Source organism: Rhinatrema bivittatum, chromosome 13 (assembly GCF_901001135.1).
Source record: "Rhinatrema bivittatum chromosome 13, aRhiBiv1.1, whole genome shotgun sequence".
In the NCBI taxonomy this organism is placed as follows: Eukaryota; Metazoa; Chordata; class Amphibia; order Gymnophiona; family Rhinatrematidae; genus Rhinatrema; species Rhinatrema bivittatum.
The window spans coordinates 53227240-53243287 of record NC_042627.1 but is presented as its reverse complement, the minus strand read 5'-3'; the positions used below and the strand labels follow the sequence as shown (position 1 = coordinate 53243287).

General features: G+C 42.1%; 1 protein-coding gene across 4 annotated transcripts in view; it reads right to left on the bottom strand.

The window, feature by feature from the left end:
• MYO5C (myosin VC) overlaps positions 1–16048 on the bottom strand; it is a 180676-nt gene that overhangs the window by 153642 nt on the left and 10986 nt on the right. For 2 of the 4 annotated variants that reach the window (XM_029575910.1, XM_029575909.1), the window contains exons 2-3: positions 10216–10326; positions 5519–5690 (exon numbers count right to left, since the gene is read on the bottom strand). In XM_029575910.1, the coding sequence (XP_029431770.1) occupies positions 5519–5690; positions 10216–10326 (283 nt within the window). Of the gene's footprint in view, positions 1–5518; positions 5691–10099; positions 10130–10215; positions 10327–16048 lie in introns of those variants that run through there. The other 2 variants (XM_029575911.1, XM_029575914.1) reach the window with 2 other exon arrangements.

Sequence of the window (16048 nt, the reverse complement as noted above, 5' to 3'; positions counted from 1 at the left end):
TAAGTGATGTGTGTAGCACATAAGTCTAACACCATCCCAACAGTAAAGCACGATGCTGGCGGCATTATTTTACGAGGACACTTTGCAGCAGCGGGGACAGAGAGGCAAGTGAAGATCAAGTGAAAAATGGATGGTGCAAACCAGAGGCAGATCCTAGAGCAAAACCTGTTCCAGTCTGCCACAGACCTGAGCTGGAGAGAAGATTCACCTTTCAGCAGCACAATGAGCCTAAGCACAAAGCAAAAGCAATGGAGTGGTTCTATAAAAAGAAAGTGAAAGTGAATCTCCTTAAGTGGCCCAAGTCAAAGCCTAGACCAGAATCTAATAAAATCTCTGCGGCAAGACTTGAAGACTGCAGTACACAGATGATCCCCAGCCAACTTGAAAGAGTTTGAGCTCTTCTGCCAAGGAGAATTTGGCCAGGTGGCCAGTAGTATACTCCTATCACTATACTCTTCCCCACACACAAGGGATTTCTACCCATAAAGATTCAAGTGTGCATTTATTCTCTTGCAGGATCTTTATGCTGTTGGACTCGATGCCATCCTGGATATAAAGTGCCACACCGCCTCCCGGGTGCTCTCTCTGACATTGCGATATAATTTGTACCCCAGTATAGCGCTATCCCATTGGTCATCCTCCTGCCACCATATCTGAGATGCCAATTAAGTCTGTCATCATTCACTGTTATACATTCTAATTCTACCATCTTACTTCTTAGACTTCTGGCATTAGCATAAAAACATTTCAAAATGTGTTTTTTGTTTGTATTAACATTCTGCTTTTCAGTTGACGGTGATAAATTGGAATCTTTTAGTTCAGGTGATTCTTTACTTATAGGCACATGGACTACTTTTCTTATTATTGGAACCTCTCTGTTGGGATGCCCTAACTCATTAGAGTTAGGGCATCCCAACAGAGAGGTTCATTAATATCCTTCGAAGATACCTCCCTCCAAACCATGCGCTGCTGAGCGACTGTTGGCTTCCCCTTTGTTGTAGTTTAAAAGCTGCTCTCTCTCCTTTTTAAAGGTTAGTGCTAGCAGTCTGGTTCCACCCTGGTTAAGGTGGAGCCCATCCCTTCGGAAAAGACTCCGAAATTAAAAAAAGAGTTAACTTTTGGATATAGTGGATCCTGTAGCCAAAAATGTTTTGGGACCCACTATGTGAATATGAATATTCAAATTACTCATTTGCTATTTTGCTATAGAGTTGCATGCCCAGAATCAAAAGAAAAGACTTGTCTGATCTGACAAACTTTTCAGTTTTCTTACAAGAAAATGAGTTAAGAAAAGCTATAGTCTAAGCCATTTATTACTAATATAGTCAAAATGTCACTTACCGTGGGGTTTATGCTAGCTGCACTGAAGGTAACATCTGTGCATCCTCTTCTAAAATCATCTAGCTTCGACCCCCAAATCTTTGCAAACTACCGGCCTATATCTTCGCTTCCCTTTCTTGCTGAGATAGATGAAGTCGCAGTATTGCAACAACTATCCAACTTCATTAATGAGCAATGTGTTGTTGATCACCATCTCTACTGAGGCCCTACTTCTCTCTAGTACCGAAATTATCTATCATGGGTTTGATCGTGGTACTGATTACATCATGGTACTACTATTCGCTATTACTGCTGCCTTCGACACGGTCAGTTAGAAAATCATGATTTCCCAATTGGCTGATATCTGTATAAGAGGTGCTGTTTTCCTGCTTTACGTCCTACCTCTCAGATCATCATCAGCAAGTAAGATTTCCACTAACACCTTAGGGCAGGGGTCAGGAACCTTTTTGGCTGAGAGAGCCATAAACGCCACATATTTTAAAATGTAATTCCATGAGAGCCATACAATATGTTTAACACTAAATATAAGTAAATGTGCGCATTTTATGTAAGATCACACTTTTAAAGTACAATAAGTCTCTGAAAATATTACACCAGGCCTTAAGACACCAATACATCTCCTATTAGGAAAACGGACCAAGTCAGGCTGCTATAGAGTCCTACACAGAAACTACACGCCAGCAGAAAACCTCACCTGAATCACGTGCTGTCCCTCACCTAACATAGAATAAAGAGACCAAAACGCATAACAAGAAGCATACAGAAAAAAATGAATTGGAAACTGCAACAAGCCAGAGTCTCTGTATGCAGTGTAACAAAGGAAAAAAGAAACATCACCCATCCTTATAAAACAAATCAAGAAATATAAAATCATCAGCAGTAAAACTGTACTAACAAAAAGAACATATTTCGAAACAGCTAATGAGTGGAATATCCAATAATTAAAAACACATATAAAACATTTCCAGATACCAACAAAATATTTCAAAATAGCAGACACAAAGACCCAGTAATGAAAAATAATAAGGATACAAACATTTTTTTGCTCTGCATACCTGGGAACGTTTGATATCCAGGTGTCCTGAGATTGTTCTGAATTAGCAGGAGGTGGGGTGGTTTGCTTGGAACTTTCTCCTCTCTCAGTCACATACCAGCGCTCTCTCTCACACTGGCTCTCAATGACACACCTATACACACATGCTCTCAGTACTCACATATACATGTTTTTTCTCACTCACTTATATAGGCTCTTAATTACACATTTACACACATGCTGTCTATCTTTTCACGCTTACACACACACACAGGCTTTCAATCACATAAATACATGCTGTCTTTTTCTCTCACACACAGACTCATTCACATGCTTACAAACATGTCCTCTCTTTCTCTCATTTACACACAGGCTCTCAATCACATACTCACATGCTCCCTCACCTAAATCAGCTCTCAATCACACACAGACACACATGATCTCTCTCTTATACACACAGGCTCTTAATCATACATACACATGATTTCTCTCACACACAAAGGATCTCAATCATACACACATACTCTTTCACACAAACAGGTTTTCAATCACAAACTTACACATACAGGTTCCCAATGGTAAACTTACATTCATGCTCTCTCTCTCTCTCTCACAGGCAGGCTCCCAATCACAGACATACTCTCTTTCACATGTACAGGCTCTCAATCATTCACATACATGCAATCTCTCACTCTCTCACACACACACACACACACACACAGGCCCCCCCTCGCGGCCCGGAAGAGGAAGTGAAGAGTATCGGGTGCCTGCGCGGCAAGAAGAGGCCACGCTAGTGCGCTCGGCATCGGCCCGAAGAAAAGAAGACTGCAGCGCGGCTCGGAGGAAAATGAAGAGGTTCAGCCGCGGCCGATGGGACTCCGCCTCCGCGAGGGCTGAAAATGAAGAGGTTAGCGTTGGGAGGAGGCTGCTGCTGCCGCCGCGAGTTCCCGGGGTGAGGGAGAGACAGAGTGAATGAGCGAGCAAACACACATGCTTGCTCGCTCATTCACTCTCTCTCCCCCCCACCCCGGGAACTCGCGGCAGCAGCAGCCTCCTCCCAACGCTAACCTCTTCATTTTCAGCCCTCGCGGAGGCGGAGTCCCATCGGCCGCGGCTGAACCTCTTCATTTTCCTCCGAGCCGCGCTGCAGTCTTCTTTTCTTCGGGCCGATGCCGAGCGCACTAGCGTGGCCTCTTCTTGCCGCGCAGGCACCCGATACTCTTCACTTCCTCTTCCGGGCCGGGGGGGGGGGCGAAGAGAGCACGCCGGTGCCGCTGACTCCAGCTGTCCTGCCGCGTTCCGCCCGGGCTGACAGCATTTTAAGCCCGGGCGGAGGAGGACCGGGGAGCAGCTGGGTCAGCGGGAAAGTGTGGCGACTGTCTGCGAGCCAGATGCAGCCCTCAAAAGAGCCATATCTGGCTTGCGAGCCATGGGTTCCCGACCCCTGCCTTAGGGTATCGAATGTCCAAAGGGGTTCCATAGGGCTCAGCCCTATCGGCTGCCCTCTTTAATACTTACTTGGCTCCCTTGTGCAGATTGCTGGCTGGTCTCAGCTTAACTTATAAACTGTATGCATACAACATACAGTTTTTCTTTCCAGTTAAAGCATCACCACTTTTAGATTCCTATCCTTCTGTCTGCCATTAAGCAATGGCTTTTTCATAATACATTAATTCTCAATATAAACAAAACAGAAATACTTATCCTCAGATTTCTTTCAGGGATTTTTCCTGTTTTTGAATTTGATGGTTGTCAACTTCCGATTAAGCAGAGGTCCGGAATTTAGGAATAATTATGGACAGTAATCTCTCTATTCAGCCTCATTTAAAAATCATTAGTGAAGCCATCTTTTATAAAACTGTGCCTGCTATGGAGACTGAAACCATTGCTTGATTATTCTGTTTTCCATACTACTCTTTAGGCATTACTGTTTCCTTCACTTAATTATTGTAACTTCCTCTTTTTTGTGCTTCTAGCCAATGCATTATGAGCCATACAAACAGAGTAAAATAGTGCAGCATGACTCCTGCTTGGCATTACACCCCGTGATCATATTTCTTCTGTGTTGGCTGACCTTCATTGGCTGCCAGTTTACTGGCGGATAAAATACAAGGTGCTGCTGTTGATCCACAAGCTCATTTATGACAACAGTCCTGTGTGGTTAAATTCTATTCTCAGAATTTATATACCCTCCAAGGCCTTAAGGTTAGCCCCTCTTCCAAGCTCATCAAGCAGAAAGGCTAGATCTTGCCTTCTCAGTAGCAGGCCCTATAGCATGGCATGCTCTCCCAGAATTTCTCTGTTTATTACCAGATACAATTTGGATTAAGAAAATGCTAAAAACATATTTATGCCACGAGGCCTTTGGCAGTAATGACTGACATCTTTGCCCTTAATCAGATCCCTTTTATTATGCCAATAGCATAGTTGACATATGGTGCAATATGTTGTGATCATATTAATTCTCTGTATTTTTTTTCAGATCTTATTCAGCTATCAGTGAGCTAGAGTCATTTATTTGTTTTATCTATGATTATGTGATTTTATTTTATCAGTGTTTTTAATTGTACCTTGCCTCAATCATTACATGTAAATTCAAGTAATAAGTCAATAAATTAAACTAAGCATACAACCCAGTACGAATGTCCTTGATGTAGCTTATTAAAACTGAAAAAGCCAGGGTTTATCAGTGTTGCCTACACATTTAAGATTAATTAATAACTTACTCTGAATTCTATTTTTGATCTATTAAACATTGGGATAATCATTTTTGTGGTAATAAAATTGTCCAGCATGTATTCAAAGATTTAATTGTTTAGATTCACTAATAAAATAATTAGTCATTTTTTAAAGCAATACTGAAACATCAAAGTAGCCCAATACAAGTGGGCTTTTGCTTATTTATTTACTTATTTAAAGCTTTTCTAGACAGACATTCGTTGGGAACATCACATCGGTTTACAGGGAACAAGAAATGCAGCTTGTTTGACAAACACTTTCATACTCTTAGGGGAGAAAAAGAGAAGGAAGGAGGAAAACAAAAGAGGTAGAAGCAAAATTCCTTTTTTTTCCCATATTGTACTAAAACTTACCGCCCCCCCCCAGCCAGGAGGAAGGGAAGGGGGGGGGTCGTTCCTTGCTTACCACTGTAGGTGTATATAAGTTTGGACTCCACAAAACGGATTTTAAGGTTGTGCAGCACGGCGGGCTCATGGAGGTAACTGAGGGCTGTCAGGTCGTTTTCGCCTACGAGGATGTCTGGGTTCCGCAGAGGGGGCAGAATTCTCTTTGCTGGATCCACGGAATACTCCATTTCCTAGGAAGGACCCATATTACATTTCAACTATGAGTAAATATTTTGATGTTTTTACGTTGAGCCCAGCAAGGAGGAAAAACAAAACATTTATAAACCAAAATGTATTTATTTTTGTAAATCAGGAAAAATATAAACTCGCATTTAAATAAAATAGGGAAAAATGTGTGTGCGTTACACTTTTTCCTTCTGAACCTGTCCAAAGAAAGGAAGAAGGGGGGAATTTTCAAGGCCATTCATGTGCATAAAACTTTTTTTTTTTTTTAATTTAAAGCAAAAATTCAAAATCACACTTCTTTCTGCTTGACGCTGCCTCTCTCTCTTTTGTACTAGTATAGCTTTTTTCCTTACATTTTCATGCATGCCTTTTATTATGGCCCCACCCCTCTACTGTAAGCCAATCACCTTTCCCAAGTTGATTCCAAAGTGTTTTCTGCCATATCCATAATTTACTTCCTGCCTGGGGTTCTATCAAGGACCACAAATGCCAGAAACATTCTGAGAATGAGCCCAACAAAACCTTCTTCCAACCCTTCTCTCTGGCACACCAGACAGCTACATCCTGAAGCCTACGCCAACTTGCAAGTGGTTTCTGGTCTGGCAGAACTCAAGAAAAAAAAAATAAATCAACAGGCAAGTTAAAATTTCATCTTTTTTGTCCTGCCACATCAGTGCAGAAACATGGGATGTACCTAAGCTGAGATTAAACTGGGCAGAAGGAAGTCACAGCTGCCTTCAGGATACATCTTCCTTAGTTTGTGCATCCAGCCTATAGCTTGGTGAACAAACGTAATGAGGACCAAGTGGCCTCCCTGCACATATCCTCTGGTGGCACTAAAAGGTACTCCCAGAGAAACCTACACAGTACCTGAATGAAATCCACTTTAAAGTGCCTGAAAAGCACTGTAAACCGTTGTGATGGTTAACCAACTTAACGACGGTACAGAAAAGTTTTTAAATAAATAAAATAGAATATAAATCAAATAAATAAACTAGACAAGTATGATAGCTTCCAGCCATCGTAGATGATCTAGATTGAATGGACAATTTCTTCACAGTCAACCTGCAAGGGGAAGAGATAAAAAGGTATCTAGAATTGGAAAGGCCAATTCTAGAGCATAACTGGGCTGAATAACTTTTAGTACCCACCAGTCCTTGATAACCTGGGTCCACGCCTCATAAAAACAGTAACTGACCACCTCTATGAGCTAAAGAGTGAACCCTCAGACCCTTTTTCTTCACCTCTTGGGGGCCATGGCACCCTGTGATCTCTCTTCTGCCACACCAGCAAGGACTCATGAAGCCCAGTCCACCAACAACAAGGTACAGCCATAATAGCCTCCTGGCTAACACCACTGTCACTACCTGCTAAGAAGCGGTTTGAATCTGATCTATTCTGCTGCAATCAGGTCCTGAATAGCCTGATGTAGAGGGAAAGCCTTAGGAGACTTTCTAATTCCTGTGAGGATAGGATCCCCTTGAGGCACTGACTCTCACCTATTCTTCAGCTTCAAGGACCCCCATCATCTGGATAACCAACAAAAAATTCTTCTTCCCAAAACATCCTTACTACCAAAGGGCTCCTCCCCTAAAGAAGAAGAAATTCCCCCTTCCTGTGCACCTTTTGAACCCTCTCTACTGTCCTCCCTTCCCTCTTCCAGGAAAATATTAGACCAACATAGCCCAAGGACTCTTCAAGAGCCAACTTCTGATGCAAAGCCATCCTAGCTTTCTCTGGGGCTAGTTCCAGTACCAAGGCAGGGCCCATGGGAATCCTGAGGGAACTGGGAAAGATTTCTGGCCCCTAAGCACCCCCTTCCCTCCCCTGACTGGCCCCTCATAGTAAAAGCAGCCTTGGGCATTACAAGCATAAATTCAGGAGGGAAAAGCTGGTTCCATGGCCAAAGATGACCCCCAAATGTCCCAGGGTTTGGCATGGGAAATTTCAGAACCCTCTGAAGAATGCAGATTCAAGCCAGTCCCACCAGTCTGAACAAAATGGCTGCCACATCCAACAGCTCTGCAAGCCTAGAGGTCTCATCCCTACCTGCTGCCTGCTCTCCTGAGCTTGTTCGGGTGGGGCACGCTCCATTAACAGCCATAGTGTCTGCTCCCCAGACTTCTCTTCACCATGGCAAAGTCTACAAAGGGAGCCAGCAACAGAGTTTTGGTGCCAGCCCCTACAAGAACTGCCATTCTCCGTGGCCATACCTGAAGCCTGTGCTCCTGGAGAGGGCTGAGCCATCTCCCCAGATCCCGAAGGGTCCTGCCATAATCTGCAGCCCTCTCTGGCTTTCTCTACACCGCTTGTTCCCCTTTTTTTTTTTTTTAAACTTTATGCAGACTGAAAACTCAGAGAAGGAGGTGTGCTGTAGACAAGGGAGACAAAGCCAGTGCTTCCTCACTGGGTGCTCTCTCCACTGGCCATAGAAACACTAAGCTCTCACAGGAGATGGTTCTCAGAAGGAAGGAAGAGCAGCCAACAGCTGACAGTTGTCCTGCAATCTGACTCTCAGCTCAGCCCCAGCTCAAAAGCAGAAATCAGACCAAGGTCATTGTTCTCAAGAGCTCAGCTTCTTTGTCTGCTTCACAGAAGAGACATATGCTACAATCTGCTAGTCACAGAGAAATACTGATGAGTTCCTCTATTACACCAGGATATTATAGTGAGTGAGAGATGAAGCTTTTTCTCTGTCTCCATCTGCTGGTAGGAGGACAAAACCCATGCATCTGGACTGGTCTGGCAAGACAAAAAGGAACTTGCAGACTTGTTGCAAATTCTTAAATCCAGTAATTATTTTCACCAGTAAGGTCACAATTCATACTTTTGCCCTATGTTTGCATCATTCCTGTATCTTGGTTTATTAATTGGAAAAGACCTTATCAACAAACAAAGCTGGTCATCTAGCTCAGACAGCTGCTTAGCAGCATTAAAACAGGAAGGAACTAATAAAGAGACAAAAGAAAATACAGAATCCAATAGCATTTGTAAAAGCACTACTAACAAAGATAAAGGGCATAAAAATGCACTGCTGTGTCAAGTAACACACACTGCTACCTATTCAACATCTGGTGTCAAGATTATCCTGGCCCAGAGGAATTGTATGGTCAGCATTTGTGTGGCACTGGATCATCTTCTACACTGTAAACACACTGATGGATTAATCATACCATTTTGTCAGCACCAGCAATTGATTATTTTAAAACACCGAAGACAGAGTTTTAGGGGTTTAACTGGGGTGTTTTTTTTCTTTTCATAACATCCCCAAGGTCTTGGAAGTAAAAACTTTTTTTTCCCATGCTGCAGGCCTCAGTCTCCTGCTTCTGCCACCTATGAAATTTCTCCTACATCCATCCCGAACACAGAGCAGTGCAGTACTATGCACACAGAAAAAAAAATGCTTTCCAGTTTGGATCCAAGGTCAGGATTTTAATCACCAGATTAATTACCAAAATAGCAAAGAAAGCTTATTCTTCTTGTAAAATAAATTATGACAGCACATAATAAAAAATCCATAATACCCAATATGAAAAATCCAAATCAGAAAGTATCAAATTCAAAACGTCAACTGATTTATCTGAAAATGACAAAAGTGAGGTACAGGGCATGTTATTTTATAGTTCAGACCTTTTTGCCTGGCTTACAAGTAGTATTAAAACCACACTTCTTTATAGTTCACCAAGAGAGCAGCACCTTTGAAATTGTCTGCCGCAGCACACACTATGCTGCCTGGACAGGATGAAGGCCTGACGTGAAGAGAACGTGTTTGCAGAATCAAAAATATTTAGAGCAGAGGAAGATGAAAACCAGAGCCCAAGCAGCCTGCCAGTCAGTCAGTTTATTTGCACTCGTGCATCTGTCGCTCAAGGATTTCATTTCCTGTCACTTCTGGAAGGGAAAAAAGTTCCATGGGAAAAATGATGCAAGCGGAAAGCTAACACAAACCATGAGCAAAATGCGCAATGGAATTTTGGTTAAATCATTGAAATCACTGCTTTTGGGCCAGGATTTCTGCAGGGCTTTGTTTTTGTTTGCAGAAGTTTACTTACACATTTTTCCCCCTTTCTAAAGTTGCAAGAGATTTAATCCTAAAACAGGACCACAATTTTCAAAAGTTATCTACACAGGTAAATTGGCCCAGCTGAAAATCCCTCTCCTCAGAAAGGCTAGAAAGTTCACGACCTACGCATCTTTAGCCAGATTACAGAAGGGCGGTCCTTTGGGTGTGCTTGACTGGAGGAGGACAATAGTGCGCTACTTTTCCCCTCCCAGCCGCTGGCACAAAAGAACCAGCACAAACACCACAGATGGTTTTACCGGGTGCACAAGTTACCCAAATTTTCCAAGGGAAGGTATTCGTGTGGTTTCTCTTTGAATATTCAGATTAAGCAAGCATATTAAAACTGCTCACCAAGTTCCCAACCATGGAGACTGTTTGAAGCTTGCGTTCTTTCAAAATTCTGCAAGCCAATGGACTATCAGACTTTACACACCAGGCTGGTCTCAGGTGGATTCGGTAGTACTTACTGTTCCATCTTCCAAGCACAGATGAAGAACAGATTCTCCAGATTTATAGTCTTTTCTGATTTCGGCAGACTTCCAAACGTCGCCAGGATCAGGGATCCAGACCCTGTTGTACTAAAATGACAAAACAGGATAAAACATTTCAGCAAACTTAACTAGAAGACCCTCTGTTGATATATCCAGGTTGTAATAAGTTCACAAACTTAAATAAATAGTCAGTGAAGATATTCTATAGTGGAAAAAAGTATAGTACCCTGAATATTTTGTGGACCCACTCATCACTAGCAGGATCCAACCAGAGAGCTGCTGTTTGTCAGGCCCTACCCCTTTCAGAGAAATTCACAGCTGAATCCTGGAAATGGGTCTGTAATCATCATCTTGCTCTTACACATGCAAAAAGAATACATTTCCAGTTTCTTAGTATTATACCCTCCCAGTGGTAGTTTCACTATGCTGGAGAAATAAGAAAAATACCAGTAACAGGATAAATCACTTAAAAGATTCTCTCTCTCTCTCTGCAACAGTCCATATTATGCTGTGTACAGAAAACCTTTTAGAGGAGAATGTGCTCACAACCAAACATATGAAAACAATAAAATTTGGTAACCAAAGGTAAGATACAAGCAATTATTTCACGGACGTTCCCCCTCCCCAAACAGACACAAACCTGTTACATAAGTAACACTTCTAACACCATAAAATATAGGAGGTGGCCAAATGCATTTTCTGCTTTTCATATCAAATCATAAATTTCATAAGATAAAGGTCTTTTCAAACAATTTTTAAAAACACTCCTTGCACTAGGCTACAACCTAAGAAGTTAAAGATTTAAGCACAGGAGTATTGCACCAATAAATATTCCATGTCCCTTAACTAATCTCAAAATATCATCAATGCAAAAATGTCCCAGAAAGTCTTTGCACCATTATTGTCTTTCCTCAGGGATATCTCCCTGTACTCACAACTTTTAAATGGACTAAGTAAAATGATTATTTCTGCTGTTACGGGATGCTTTTGTCTTCCGAGTGCTGCCATTGGCACACAGCGTTCCAGGTTATTCCCGCAGGAAAGAGGCGAATCAGAGTCTGAAAGCGCGGCAAGGATGTCGAGCCCTAGCTCCTGCAAAACAGCACTGAAGGAGGAACAGCTGAACCTGTACATTAGGCCGATGCTATGAAAACATATTAACAAAACGACAGCATACTTGCAGCGAGCCGTCTCAGGCGAACAGTCTGCAAACACAAGCCTTGCAGCTCATTTTATGGTCTGCGCTCTGATCAGGCGATAATCAGGCTAGCAGCACTTTTATATTCGTGCAATTAGATTTATGGCTGCGAGCACTTGATTTTTTTTTTTTTCGTTCATGCCAAAAGAAATTCTACACTGTATAAACACTGTTTGATGTGGAGTTATTATAAGAATATTTATTAAAAAAAAAAAAAAAACAACCACCCAACAACTTTGTTTTGAGCTGAAATAACCTATTAAACTGTTTCCTGCTGTTTTTACGTCAGCATTTGACAAAAGGATGAATTGTCAAAGGAAAATGCTACATTAAATTCTTGTAAAATTGTGTGTGTCACAAAATTAATTTAGTGATCAGCAGTTAGGGTAATATAAGATTGTATATACAAACATACTTATTTTAAGAGTAGAGAAAAGATTCTTGTTTTTATCTATTTAGAAGCAAACATTAAAACTAGATATATTTTCAAGGTTATATATGAAGAAAAAAATTCATGAGTCTCTGGCTAATGGCGAATATGAACCATGGACAGCAAAGAGCGTTTGAGGGTAATTTTCAAAAGCATGTGCTTTACCTACAGAAATAGCTTATTTATAAAAATGCCCCCACAATATGCAAATAAGCTTTTACCCACATATGTTCTCTATGTGCATACATTTACCTGGACTGAACAGAGGTATTTCTAGGAATAGAGCTAGAGAGGATTTAAAAAAAAAAAAAAAAAAAGTATCTAAAACTTTCTGTGCACAAATTAGGTGTCAGGGCTGGATTTGCCAACAGGCGTACTAGACTAGCTGGAAATGTACTGCCTTTAAACTGTGCTGAATCCCATTTCTTTACTTACAGGTTCTTCTATACTGGCTACCGCCCATATTGGAGCTCTGTGCTGGGCGGTTTAGCAGAGGGCAGCCCTCTACTTCCTGATCCAGCCCCTCCCTCCCAGGAAGTGGAAGGAATGAGAGCCTGAAGCACACAGGGCAAAGAAAAACTACTCTTTCCCTAATCCAGCCCCTCCCTTTCTATCATCAAGGAGAGGAGGGGAGGGGGATAAACCTGGAGCAGACAAAGCAAAGGGGAATCATTTTGAGAAGATTAGGAGAGGTTGAGTGGGGGAACCACAGGGGAGTGAGGAGAGAGGCAGGAGGTGAGAATCTGTATGTGAGAGAGAGGTGAATGGGGCAGTGTTTGTGAATGCTAGAGAGAAGGAATGGTGCTGGGCATATGCATAAGTGTGCCAGACCGGGCGGGAGAATAGAGAGGGGTGCAAAGGGATGCACCCCTCTCTATTCTCCAGCCTTCCCCCCTCTGCAACTCAGATCTCCTCTTTATTGATTTTGAATTCTTTCCCCCAGACCCCTAGCACCTCCCTGCCTTCTTACTTCTCCCTTTTCCTCTATCTCTGGCACCTGCCCCCAGCCCCTCCTACTCCCTTCTCAGATTACTGATCTTCTCCATCTCCTATCCTCTGCTCTCACACTCCTCTCCCACCTGTGGTTCTCACACCCTCTTCACATCCCTGAGATATTCCCCACCCAATAGAGACATAAGGAAGACTGGAAAACTACTTTAATTTTATTTTTTTTTATAATGTAATATAGAAGATGGAAATATTTGCCAATGCATTTCAGAATTTTCACATTTTTTGCCAAAGAATCTACCCCTGAGCTGTTGCAGGAAACTGTGGGGGCTGTGCCTTAGACCTTCTGCTCCCTGTCGCCTGACCTTACTGGGGGAGGGCCAACAGCAAACTCCTAAATCTGTCACTGACAGTGACAGGTATAAGTGCATGCTGGTAGTTTTGGTAAGATAGTTTTCAAAGCGAAAATATGCATGCATGCATTCACTTTAAAAACCGGTATAGTTTATGCATATATTTGCTGACTTTCTTATACAGACTGTAACAAACTTACCTCCTTTTTGTCTTGTGGCTGGTTTGTGAAGCAAGGAATCTTAAGACTCCGCATTAAATTTATCTAGTATCAATTTAAAATGTTTGATTTATATTTTAAAACGTTTACTGTGGGCTCTTGCTTGAGCTGCAGGCAGACATTAATAACCCAGACCAGAACATTTTTTGAAAGCAGCAGATCACCCTAGTCACTATTCAAGGCAGTGGTTCCCAACCGTGTCCTGGGGAACGCACAGCCAGTTGGGTTTTCAGGATATCCCGCAATGAATATGCATGAGATAGAATTTGCATGCACTGGCTCCATTGCATGCACATTTGTCCCATGCATATTCTTTGCAGTTATCCTGAAAACCCAACTGGCTGTGCGTTCCCCAGGACAGGCTTGGAACAAATCTAAATAAATAAATAAATATACAAACTTGTCTACGGGGTTGTGAGGTCAGTACTTTGGATCAAGCACCCATAATCAACTATAGCCAAGTTTCCCAGCATTCATGGTCTAAGATTACCAGTATTCTTCTGACCATTCTAGCTACAGAGACAACTTAGAAATGGATCACTCATCAAGTTCTGCTTTATTTCCTTCAAAACTCATTAGCAGTAGAAAAATGATCCCACTTTCTGATTCTTGGCTTTACTGTTTGATGAAACACAACTTGGTTGCTTTCTGGATGGTTGGCTCTGCTGTCATGGGTCTATCTGATGAATTTTATCAGCATGTTTTGGAAGACAGAGCAAGCATCAGCTGAGCTGCTGGACCACAAGAAAGAAGAAAGAAAAGTTGGCCAGACAGGAATAGAAAAGTATTCTTTTCCATACCATTACCTTGTGCTTAGCTACTGACAACCTAACTGCATTTTCAGATACCAGTGAATGCAACTGAAGTTTCACATCATTTTAAGTGCTTTAGTAAATAGCCTATGGCCTTTGAAAGCTGTGGTGTCATTAGACTTAACACAATCACAACCTGAATCAGTAAAAGGAAGAGCAGCCAAGGGAAAAAACATGTTACACAAAAGCATTTAAACAAGATTATTAAATATCACCTATCCTTTCCATGTCCAAATGAATGTTCCAAAGCAACCAATCCAAAGAGAAATTTAAAAAATAAAAATCAAGTTATGTACACAAGTTGCAAGCTATAGCTTGCAAGCTGCTGACTCCGTCCTATAGGCGTCCACCAGGTAGCTTTCACATTTCTGCCTAGGTTGGACAACTGTTTTTATTAGAAATGTATTTTGCATTAAGTATAAATTTCACCTAAACCTCACCATCTGCCAGTACCAAGTAGATTTGCAGTGGTTTGTATTCAAATGTAAAAATTCCCTCATGTCTTCAAGTTTCAAGACTATTACTCTACCCAGGTCAAACAGCATTGCAACCAAAACCATTCAGCAGGCTTGGTGCTTCCTCTATACCAGCGATGTGAGGAGGATGCATGTGACTAAGGCGCGTCCACGCTTCAGGAAATGCTCCTGTTCCAGGTGCCTCCATTGGTAAATGTAACTTAAGAGCTATTTAACTGAAACCCTGCCTTACAAGTAAACACTGCAGGTTTACTCAGGCTAGCATCATGGTACGCCCAAGGTTATTTTTTTTCCCACTGATTAGTGTTCCTACAAAGAGGAATATATTTTGCTCCAGTCACTGAAAAACTTGTGACCACTCAGTCCAATAAAATCAGCCCAAATTTTGAACTGAAAATATGTTCCACAAGAAAAAAAACAAAAAAACTGCAGGTGCCAGGCGCCGGTTTGTAGTACTGGCCACAGCGACAGTAATATTTTCTGGGATACTCTTGTACACTATAGACGGTAGGAAGCAGGGCGACCTCCAGGGTGCCACAGTGGGGTTGGGGAAGGCGCCATGCTACCCTTTTTGAGTCAGTCTGACAGCACACAAGCTCAAAAGAGAATTGGGGAGGGGGGCTGCCAAAAAGCAACCCTTGCCCTGTGTGACTTTTGCCCAGTGACTTCCCTGGCAGAAAGATTCTCTGAAATGTAATTGACTACTGAAGGTTCTGTCCCACGCGGAAATTCCAATACAATGGTCTGGGTCAGATCCTTATGCATCCCTCAGACTGCACCCCCGGCTAGTCCCATTTCCACTGCCTCCAGAACTAAAATGAAATAAACCAAAATTGCCGTTGCCTGTCTTCCTCACACCAATATGGTAATATTCATAAAAATTACTAAGGGGAATTTTCATTTTGCCCCATCAGCTCTCCTCTGCTTAGCGGTGCTGACAATCCATCTCAAAGGGAACCTAAGTGGGTTGAAATAAAGTAATATTGATACAATGTACAGATGAGCGTGTGTGTGTGAGTGAGAGTGTGGAGGGGGGTTGCTTGCTTTTGCCTATAGTGAGAGCTATTAGGTAGCACAGAAGTTTTGACTGTAACCTCTCATCTTCTTTCAACCTACACACAATGGAACTATAGAGTGCCTAGATTTCACGCATTAAGTTATTCTTCCAGAAATGTTATCGAGCTTCTAACCGTCCATCAATAAATATTTTTGCCAGTGTGGCCAACTTTTATCTTATTTATAGCTAGGTCTGCACCAAGACCTCTCTGCTTACATCCCTCTGAAGGGAGTGTGCAATCTGGAAAGCTTGTGTACCACTACCTTTTTGGTTGGTCCTTTAAAAGCCTACTAAAGACTAAAAGACCTACTAAAACT